This window comes from Sinohyriopsis cumingii, chromosome 12 (genome assembly GCF_028554795.1).
Source record: "Sinohyriopsis cumingii isolate HCF-2022 chromosome 12, ASM2855479v2, whole genome shotgun sequence".
NCBI lineage: Eukaryota > Metazoa > Mollusca > Bivalvia > Unionida > Unionidae > Sinohyriopsis > Sinohyriopsis cumingii.
The window spans coordinates 24,463,353-24,475,636 of NC_142972.1; the positions used below are offsets into that span (position 1 = coordinate 24,463,353).

The 12,284-nt window shown below is 35.4% G+C and overlaps 1 protein-coding gene across 5 annotated transcripts in view; it reads right to left on the bottom strand.

Annotated features, from left to right (window-relative positions):
• The window catches only part of LOC149786111 (malonyl-CoA decarboxylase, mitochondrial-like), a 69,372-nt gene that overhangs the window by 35,848 nt on the left and 21,240 nt on the right, over positions 1 to 12,284 (bottom strand). For all 5 annotated transcript variants that reach the window (XM_089976429.1, XM_089976433.1, XM_089976432.1 and 2 more), the window contains exon 2: positions 674 to 895. In XM_089976429.1, coding sequence (XP_089832555.1) covers positions 674 to 895 — 222 coding nt within the window. The remainder of the gene's footprint in view (positions 1 to 673; positions 896 to 12,284) is intronic.

Sequence of the window (12,284 nt, forward strand, 5' to 3'; positions counted from 1 at the left end):
CAAAGCTGGTATGGACAATAGTGGTATGGCCAATGCTGGTATGGCCAAAGCTGGTATGGACAATGCTGCAGGACTTACTTTTGTTTCAAGTTACATAATTCTGCTGGTAATAACTATTTTTTTAAGATGTATCAACACATCAAGTTCTGTTTTTCTTTAGGCAAAAGTGTAAAAGAAAATAGCTAATACAAGCCTTAAACAAAGTGTTTACACCACATGTTGACATCTTAAATTAACAGTATGAGTTGCTTTCCTATCTGGAAAAAGTTAATCTTGAAACTGGCCTTATGCCTGATACTACAACCACAAAAGCAATTATCAATGTCACTCATCCATGAATTATGCATGTCTTCCGGTACTGACAACTACAACCAGAACAGCAATTATCAATGTCACTCATCCATGAATTATGCATGTCTTCCAGTACTGACAACTACAACCACAACAGCAATTATCAGTGTCACTCATCCATGAATTATGCATGTCTTTAAAAAGGCTCTAAGTTATTTTACTGAAACACTTTAATGAAAATCAATAAACATGCAAGTTTGACTGCTTTATACTTTTCAGCTTCAAATAGTGTCCCCAAAAATATATGTAAACATGTTGATTGTTCAAGACAAACTACACATTTGCACTGTGCAATAATGCTATGAAAAAGATTGTTTCATACCTCGATAGAAAAGGTACTTTGATCATTGGATCCAAAGACTGTTTGGAGAAACTCTTGTGGGCTGGAATGACTCTGTAAGCCTTTGTGACCATTTTGTTCGAGAGATGGCGAGGGAGACGAGGAGCAGGAGGAGGATGAAGAGGACATCCTTCTACACTGCAGGATGAGATCTGGCCTGCATGAGCCACATCTTCTGTTTGGTTTCACATCATGAAGCAGAACCTACAAGATGCAAACATAGTGTGAACAAAATTGAAAAAGTAAAAATATGTGTCCCCTATCTGAAAGGAAGCAGATGTGGTTGAAAAAGATGCCACTCATGTTCCCTATTTGACAGGAAGAAGTGTGGTATATCACATTGACAGGAAGGTGAGTAGGATATCATATTGACAGGAAGCAGTGTGGGATATTATATGGACAGGAAGCAGTGTGGGATATCATATTCACAGGAAGGAGTGTAGGATATCATATGGACAGGAAGGAGTGCAGGATATGATATTGACAGGAAGCAGTGTGGGATATTATATGGACAGGAAGCAGTGTGGGATATCATATTGACAGGAAGGAGTGTAGGATATCATATGGACAGGAAGGAGTGTAGGATATGATATTGACAGGAAGCAGTGTGGGATATTATATGGACAGGAAGCAGTGTAGGATATCATATGGACAGGAAGGAGTGTTGGATATCATATGGACAGGAAGCAGCATGGGATATCATATTGACAGAAAGAAGTGTAGGATATGTGGTTGAAAAAGATGCCACTCATGTTCCCTATTTGACAGGAAGAAGTGTGGTACTATATCACATTGACAGGAAGGTGAGTGGGATATCATATTGACAGGAAGCAGTGTGGGATATTATATGGACAGGAAGCAGTGTGGGATATCATATTCACAGGAAGGAGTGTAGGATATCATATGGACAGGAAGGAGTGCAGGATATGATATTGACAGGAAGCAGTGTGGGATATTATATGGACAGGAAGCAGTGTGGGATATCATATTGACAGGAAGGAGTGTAGGATATCATATGGACAGGAAGGAGTGTAGGATATGATATTGACAGGAAGCAGTGTGGGATATTATATGGACAGGAAGCAGTGTAGGATATCATATGGACAGGAAGGAGTGTTGGATATCATATGGACAGGAAGCAGCATGGGATATCATATTGACAGAAAGAAGTGTAGGATATCATATGGACAGGAAGCAGCGTGAGATATCATAACTTACAGGAAGCAGTTTGGGATATCATAATGACAGGAAATAGCATGGGATATTGTATTCACAGGAAGAGTGTGGGATTATATTGATTATTTTAAGAAGACCTTAGCTAGTGCATGTATTCGGGATGTTCAGAGTTGGACCCCTGACCAGGTCATGTAGTTTTCTCCATGAATAGCCTTTGCTTCCAACTGTAAGACATGGTTTCAATCTAATGGTACTGAAATAATGTATCACACTGGGCCTATGTCCTGAAAATATATGTTTTATTCATGTTAGTGCAAGCGTGTCCCACTGGGCCTGTGTGATGAAAATATATATTTTATTCATGTTAGTGAAAGTGTGTCACATTAGGCCTGTGTGATGAAAATAATTATTTTATTCATGTTAGTGCAAGTGTCACACTGGGCCTGTGTGATGAAAATAATTATTTTATTCATGTTAGTGCATGTGCAGTTACTGATTATAAATACTGCATATGGGGAAAAAATTATCATAATTTTACTAAGTAAGTCTGCTACTTTTTTAAAATTTCAATGATAAAAATGCTGAAATTTTAATGTATGTTTGTTCAATATAATTATACTTTGTAACCTCTCAAGCCCTAAACCTTAAGTAAAGTTTCTGGTTTCAAACTATTCCTTCTATACTTTCATATAACTTTGACTTGGTAAACCAAAACTCCTCTACTCGGAAAACTGGAAGAACGAACTTTCTCCCAAATATCAATAAAAAATGAACCCTATAAAACCAAAACTTATTATGAGTATATTTCAATAGTCTATTGTCTGTACACAGGATAAACACATGCCCTTGGCCACCTGCATGTTGTACCAACAAGCTAAACATTTGTGTCAAACATCTGACCTTGACCATCAGCTTAAAAGGAAAGAACAAGTAAGCCGCATAATGAATTGTCTTAAGTTTAGAGTAATCATCCAATTTGTCAACAAGACCCATCAAGGAGTTTAGAAAATACAAGGAAATGACTGCGTCCCAGAGCAAGTAAGCATGTCATCAAATGAATTATAATTAACACCAAGCATGACGAGAATCTATTAAGGATGTTTAAGAAATATTAGTAAATGAGAAACCTTTAACACAAACCCTTAATGCAAATCGTATGACTAGGGCCCTAACCTGATTGTAAAAAGACAAGGAAGCATATTGCAGAATGAATCGTTTTAGCTTCAGAATAATTCATATGCCAAGTATGAGGAGAATTTATTCAGGGGTTTAGGAAATGTATACAATTGGAAACCATTATTCAAAACAATAACAAACTGTTGACACTGCTGTCACTGACATCTGAAAAGTACGTCTCACATCCCACAAACACAGCCTCATAAATAAAACCTGGCAGATATACTGATGAAATTTAAATTCTATTTATTATGAATATTTTAAATACTGACCAATTTCTAATGTTTTGCAAAAGCATACAAACTTTCACCTGGAGACTAAAAGACAACTGATTACATTCTTAGTACAGACTAAAAGCTGGCAAAAACAATGCCGACACTAGAGTACCTCAGTAAATTGAAAGCCAATAAAAACTGGCAATTTGGTCCTGGAAGATTTCAGTTTTGAGACGTTTCAATGAATATGTAATTCTACATGGATGTGTTAATTAGTGATTCTCTGAAATGCAGTATCCACAGCATCATCATACATACACGACTGCCAAAATTTCTCCACTAATTTGTAGATAATATGTGAGAAAATTAGCTATTATTTTTAAGTAGTTGCCAAGTTTCTCATATATGTTCCATTAAAAAGATTCTTCTTGTTGCTATGACCTACAAGCATCAAAATGTTCACTACCTGTGGGCTATACAGGTATATGCTAACTTGTGCTATTTCCACTTACATGAATCTCGCATTAATGTGATTTCATATTTTAAATTTAATTTTGTTAGTGAAGACTAAAAATAATGAAATTTTAGTCTAAAACAAAAAAAATCTTGATTTGTAAATGGCAAAAATGGTATTCAAGGTAACTGAATTGCGTATTTTTCCATGAAAATTAAAGGCAGTGAGATTCTGAGTTTTGCAATTTCAAGTTATGCAACCACACTTGGGAACAAAACTATTGCATAAAACAAAGGTTAGGTGTATATGCATGGCTCACTATTCAAATCTTTCAAGTCATTCATCATTGTTATCAGTTAGTTACATATGGCATACTGGTACTTGTTTCTTTTGTATCCTGATAGTTACACACTGCATACTGGTACCTGGTTCTTTTGTATTCTGATAGTTACACAAGGCATACTGGTACCTAGTTCTTTTGAATCCTGATAGTTACATAAGGCATACTGGTACTTGGTTCTTTTGTATCCTGATAGTTACACAGGGCATACTGGTACTTGTTTCTTTTGTATCCTGATAGCTACACAAGACATACTGGTACCTGTTTTTTTGTATCCTGATAGTTACACAGGGCATACTGGTACTTGTTTTTTTATATCCTGATAGTTACACAAGACATACTGGTACCTGGTTTTTGTATCCTGATAGTTACACATGGCACACTGGTACTTGTTTCTTTTATATCCTTGAAGTTACACGTGGCATACTGGTACTCGTTTCTTCTGTATCCTGATAGTTACACATGGCATACTGGTACTTGTTTCTTTTGTATCATGATAGTTACACATGGCATACTGATACCTGTTTCTTTTAAATCCTGACAGTTACACAAGACATACTGGTACATGTACCTTTTCTTTTGTATCCTGATAGTTACACATGGCATACTGGTACCTGGTTCTTTTGTATCCTGATAGTTACACATGGCACACTGGTACTTGTTTCTTTTATATCCTGATAGTTACACAAGGCATACTGGTACTTGTTTCTTTTGTATCCTGATAGTTACACATGGCATACTGGTACTCGTTTCTTCTGTATCCTGATAGTTACACATGGCATACTGGTACTCGTTTCTTCTGTATCCTGATAGCATGGCACACTGGTACTTGTTTCTTTTATATCCTGATAGTTACACAAGGCATACTGGTACTTGTTTCTTTTGTATCCTGATAGTTACACATGGCATACTGGTACTCATTTCTTCTGTATCCTGATAGTTACACATGGCATATTGGTACTTGTTTCTTTTGTATCCTGATAGTTACACATGGCATACTGGTACCTGGTTCTTTTGTATCCTGATAGTTACACATGACATACTGGTACTTGGTTCTTTTGTATCCTGACAGTTACACATGGCATACTGGTACTTGGTTCTTTTGTATCCTGATAGCTACACATGGCATACTGGAACCTGGTTCTTATGTATCCTGATAATAAGTTATACATATCATACTGGTACCTGGTTCTTTTGTATCCTGATAGTAAGTTACACATAACATACTGGTACTTGGTTCTTTTGTATCCTGATAGTTACACATGGCATACTGGTACTTGGTTCTTTTGTATCCTGAAAGTTTAACAGGTCTGCTAACTGATTTCATATTGCATAACATGATGATAAAATGCAATAAAACAAATGACACTGTATTCATTTATAAAAGCCAAATGATGTGGTCAAAACCATAAGTTGATGGAGCTCTTACTTCATATACAAGCCCACAATTAATGATCACTTCCTTGATGATTGCAGTCTTGAAATAGGTCCAGTCACAAATGTAAGGTGTAAAGGTGCATAAATGCACCAGGGATTTAGTTTCAATTTATAAATGTGAATTTACAGTACAATAAAATGCAACACAATATATCATCTTTTACCGGAAATAAACATTTTACAGTGATTTACAAGATCTGAATCTATGTGGTTTGTTAGAAGTAATTGGAAGAAAGAAAAACAGACGATGATCTGCCAGTGCATTATGTGATAGCAGATGAGGGTTGGTGTTGTTTGCAGTTGGACTCAACTTATAAGTATATATTATTATACTTCATTAAGCTATTCACAATGATGTCTTTCAAATAATTTAACCATTTGACCATCATTCCTAAAAACCTGCATCTTTTCTATTTTCAAGACATTTCTATTCTCACTCAAGTCTTTGAAAATTGGTTCTCAGAGAGCAATCATTTCAATTTTTCAGTTCATCAAAAGATCTAAATTTTCTGCCCAATACAGTTAAAATAACATCATTTGTTTCCTTGTTGTTTTCCTTTCGGAAAATCATTTAACTTAAACAATTTGCTGTAGGGTGACTATTCATCTGCTTTTATATAGTACAGTCCAGTTTTCAGATGGTTTGTCCCTTCCTAATGTGATACATTTTGTATATATTGTACAGTCCAGTTTTCAGATGGTTTGTCCCTTCCTAATGTGATACATTTTGTGTATATTGTACAGTCCAGTATTCAGATGGTTTGTCCCTTCCTAATGTGATAGATTTTGTATATATTGTACAGTCCAGTATTCAGATGGTTTGTCCCTTCCTAATGTGATAAATTTTGTATGTATTGTACAGTCCAGTTTTCAGATGGTTTGTCCCTTCCTAATGTGATACATTTTGTATATATTGTACAGTCCAGTTTTCAGATGGTTTGTCCCTTCCTAATGTGATAAAGTTTGTATGTATTGTACAGTCCAGTTTTCAGATGGTTTGTCCTTTCCTAATGTGATACATTTTGTATATATTGTACAGTCCAGTTTTCAGATGGTTTGTCCCTTCATAATGTGATACATTTTGTATATATTGTACAGTCCAGTATTCAGATGGTTTGTCCCTTCCTAATGTAATAAATTTTGTATGTATTGTACAGTCCAGTTTTCAGATGGTTTGTCCCTTCCTAATGTGATACATTTTGTATGTATTGTACAGTCCAGTATTCAGATGGTTTGTCCCTTCCTAATGTGATAAATTTTGTATGTGCACAAAGCAGTAATTGGAAATCTTCAGTTCCATCCATGGCCACCCTGATTTTCTGGATGCCAAAAAAAATAATATAGTTAACTTCATCTGTTAATATGTTAAATCATCAACAGAGTCAAATTTTGTATTGCAATCTTGTAAAAGTAGAATTGATTGTTAATCTTGTTAATGTGCAAGATTTGGATTTTTTTAATGTAGCATTAACAATCTTTCAGTCATATTCCTATGATGTCTGCAGTGTGGCAGTTTATAGTGATGTCTAGCACTGAGGCATCATGCCACAGACATGTAGCATGATGTCCCACCCAGTCACATTATCCTGACACCAGGCCAACCATTCCTAACACTAACCTCTTAATGCTGAGTGCCAAGCGAGGCAGCTGTTAGTACCATTTTTGTAAATCTTTGGTATGTCTTGGCTGGGGATCAAACCCACGACCTCCCACATCCGAGGCAGACGCTCTAACCACTAGGCCACCAGAGTGGTCTGATCTTGTTAATAGTAATGCTATCAGTGGATCTTGTAATAGTAATGTCAACTGGATCTTGATACAATAATGTAAACAATCTTGTAAAGGTGTTGTAGACTGGATCTTATAAGTAATATTAATGGGATCTTGTAATATACTATCTTGTAATTGTATTGTAGACTGTATCTTGTAACAGTATTGTAGACTGAATCTTGTAATGATAATGTAGACAATCTTGTAACAGCACTGTAGACTGGATCTTGTAACAGTCCTGTAGACTGGATCTTGTAACAGTACTGTAGACTGGATCTTGTAATAGTAATGTTGATTGGATCTTGTAATGATAATGTAGACAATCTTGTAACAGCACTGTAGACTGGATCTTGTAACAGTAATGTAGACTGAATCTTGTAATGGTAATGTTGACTGGATCTTATAATGATAATGTAGACTACCTTGTTACGTTGTAACGGTACTGTAGACTGGATCTTCTAAAAGAAATGTTGACTGGATCTTGTAATGATAACATAGTTTATCTTCTAGCAGTATTATAGACTGGATCTTGTACTAATAATGCCGACTGGATCTTGTACTAGTAATGTCGAATGGATAATAATGTTGACTATCTTGTAATGGTATTGTAGACTGGATCATGCAATAGTAATGTCGACTAGATAATGTAATAACAATGTAGACTGCATCCTGTGACTGTTTTGTAGACTGGATTTTGTTATAGTAATGTCCACTGGATTTTGCAACAGTAATACTGACTGGATCTTGCAGCAGAAATGACTGTAACTATCTTGTGATAATAATAATGCTGAAGTGAATCTTGTAATATTAATGTTTACTGTGGATTTGTAATAGTAATGATAACTGGATATTGGAACAGTAATGTAAACTTATCTTCAATAGTAATGTTGCCCGTGGATCTTGTAATAATACAGTGGATCGTAGGCTTTTCGTAGCAATGTAGATAGTGGACCTTCTAACAGTAATATTGACTGGATCTTGTAATAATACAGTGGATTGTAGCAATGTAGATAGCGGACCTTCTAACAGTAATATTAACTGGATCTTGTAATAATACAGTGGATTGTAGCAATGTAGATAGTGGACCTTCTAACAGTAATATTGACTGGATCTTGTAATAATACAGTGGATCATAGCAATGTGGATAGTGGAGCTTCTAACAGTAATATTGACTGGATCTTGTAATAATACAGTGGATTGTAGCAATGTAGATAGTGGACCTTCTAACAGTAATATTGACTGGATCTTGTAATAATACAGTGGATTGTAGCAATGTAGATAGTGGACCTTCTAACAGTAATATTGACTGGATCTTGTAATAATACAGTGGATCATAGCAATGTGGATAGTGGACCTTCTAACAGTAATATTGACTGGATCTTGTAATAATACAGTGGATTGTAGCAATGTAGATAGTGGACCTTCTAACAGTAATATTGACTGGATCTTGTAATAATACAGTGGATTGTAGCAATGTAGATAGTGGAGCTTCTAACAGTAATATTGACTGGATCTTGTAATAATGCAGTGGATTGTAGCAATGTAGATAGTGGACCTTCTAACAGTAATATTGACTGGATCTTGTAATAATACAGTGGATCATAGCAATGTGGATAGTGGAGCTTCTAACAGTAATATTGACTGGATCTTGTAATAATGTAGTGGATTGTAGTAATGTAGATAGTGGACCTTCTAACAGTAATATTGACTGGATCTTGTAATAATGCAGTGGATTGTAGCAATGTAGATAGTGGACCTTCTAACAGTAATATTGACTGGATCTTGTAATAATACAGTGGATCATAGCAATGTAGATAGTGGACCTTCTAACAGTAATATTGACTGGATCTTGTAATAATACAGTGGATCATAGCAATGTAGATAGTGGACCTTCTAACAGTAATATTGACTGGATCTTGTAATAATACAGTGGATCATAGCAATGTGGATAGTGGAGCTTCTAACAGTAATATTGACTGGATCTTGTAATAATGCAGTGGATTGTAGCAATGTAGATAGTGGACCTTCTAACAGTAATATTGACTGGATCTTGTAATAATACAGTGGATTGTAGCAATGTAGATAGTGGAGCTTCTAACAGTAATATTGACTGGATCTTGTAATAATGCAGTGGATTGTAGCAATGTAGATAGTGGACCTTCTAACAGTAATATTGACTGGATCTTGTAATAATACAGTGGATTGTAGCAATGTAGATAGTGGAGCTTCTAACAGTAATATTGACTGGATCTTGTAATAATACAGTGGATTGTAGCAATGTAGATAGTGGACCAATATAACAGTAATATTGACTGGATCTTGTAATAATGTAGTGGATCATAGCAGTGTAGATAGTGGACCAATATAACAGTAATATTGACTGGATCTTGTAATAATGTAGTGGATCATAGCAGTGTAGATAGTGGACCTTCTAACAGTAATATTGACTGGATCTTGTAATAATGCAGTGGATTGTAGCAATCTAGATAGTGGACCTTCTAACAGTAATATTGACTGGATCTTGTAATAATGCAGTGAATCATAGTAATGTAGACAGTGGACCAATATAACGGTAATATTGACTGGATCTTGTAATAATGTAGTGGATCATAGCAGTGTAGATAGTGGACCAATATAACAGTAATATTGACTGGATCTTGTAATAATGTAGTGGATCATAGCAATGTAGATAGTGGACCAATATAACAGTAATATTGACTGGATCTTGTAATAATGTAGTGGATCATAGCAGTGTAGATAGTGGACCTTCTAACAGTAATATTGACTGGATCTTGTAATAATGTAGTGGATTGTAGTAATGTAGATAGTGGACCTTCTAACAGTAATATTGACTGGATCTTGTAATAATACAGTGGATTGTAGCAATCTAGATAGTGGACCTTCTAACAGTAATATTGACTGGATCTTGTAATAATGCAGTGAATCATAGTAATGTAGACAGTGGACCTTCTAACGGTAATATTGACTGGATCTTGTAATAATACAGTGGATTGTAGCAATGTAGATAGTGGACCTTCTAACAGTAATATTGACTGGATCTTGTAATAATGCAGTGGATCATAGCAATGTAGATAGTGGACCTTCTAACAGTAATATTGACTGGATCTTGTAATAATACAGTGGATTGTAGCAATGTAGATAGTGGACTTTCTAACAGTAATACTGACTGGATCTTGTAATAATACAGTGGATCATAGCAATATAGATAGTGGACCTTCTAACAGTAATATTGACTGGATCTTGTAATAATGCAGTGGATCATAGCAATGTAGATAGTGGACCAATATAACAGTAATATTGACTGGATCTTGTAATAATACAGTGGATCATAGCAATGTAGATAGTGGACCTTCTAACAGTAATATTGACTGGATCTTGTAATAATGCAGGGGACCGTAGCAATGTAGATAGTGGACCTTCTAACAGTAATATTGACTGGATCTTGTAATAATGCAGTGGATTGTAGCAATCTAGATAGTGGACCTTCTAACAGTAATATTGACTGGATCTTGTAATAATGCAGTGAATCATAGTAATGTAGACAGTGGACCTTCTAACGGTAATATTGACTGGATCTTGTAATAATACAGTGGATTGTAGCAATGTAGATAGTGGACCTTCTAACAGTAATATTGACTGGATCTTGTAATAATGCAGTGGATCATAGCAATGTAGATAGTGGACCTTCTAACAGTAATATTGACTGGATCTTGTAATAATACAGTGGATCATAGCAATGTAGATAGTGGACCTTCTAATGGTAATATTGACTGGATCTTGTAATAATACAGTGGATTGTAGCAATGTAGATAGTGGACTTTCTAACAGTAATACTGACTGGATCTTGTAATAATACAGTGGATCATAGCAATGTAGATAGTGGACCTTCTAACAGTAATATTGACTGGATCTTGTAATAATGCAGGGGACCGTAGCAATGTAGATAGTGGACCTTCTAACAGTAATATTGTCTGGGTCTTGTAATAATACAGTGGATCATAGCAATGTAGATAGTGGACCTTCTAACAGTAATAGTCTGGATCTTCACAGTAAAGCTGATGCAATATTGTACTAGTAATGTTGACAGTGGATCTTGCAACAGTAATACTTTCATTGGATCTTGTAGTATAAATGTTGACTGGATCTTGTAGCAGTAATGGTGACCAGGAATCTTGTAATAATAACACTGATTGTGATTTTTTGCATGTGTGCAATGAAGTGTCTAGTATTATCGAGTTCCATCATTGCCCACCCTAACTTGCTGGCTGACAAAATAATAACAAAGTTAACTTCATCTGTTAATATGTCAAGAGTTTCACACTTTTTATTGATGTCTGGTAAAAGTAATGCTGACTGGATCTTGTAATAGTGCTGTGGACTGCTGACCCTGGAATAGTAATGATGCAATGAATCTTGTAAGAGTAAAGTTACAGTGGATCTTGTAATGATGGCACTGATTTTGTAATAGTAATGTAAAATACACTATTAGCATTAATAGTGCAATATCCACAATCAACATTACTGTTACAAGATCCACAAAACTTTGTTCATTTGTACTGGATTTCAGATGTCTGGTCGAGGAATGTTCACACATGTAAAACCAGGTATCAAAGCTGACTGTACTACATTAACATGAAATTGGGATCAATCAACTCTTCCATATAATGCATTGCTGGCAGGAATTTGGTCAATTTGTTTCATGTTGCTATAAAAATTAAGTTGAAGTTCCATTAGAACTTAAATCTAGCACCACTTATAACAGAAGGGAATCATTTGAAATGGTCAAACTGGCAAGGTGTAATTAATTCTTTTGCAGTTAACAATTTGAAACATCAGTATGCTCTCATTTCTCCATAACCTCATGTGTATGTGTGGGCAGTCTAGTGCAACTCCATGTTACTGTGACAATAAAATATCAACATGGTGGATGATAGAGATAAACCTAATTATCAAGGACCATAATCATATAAATCTAATTATCAAGGGGCCATAATCAAATAAACC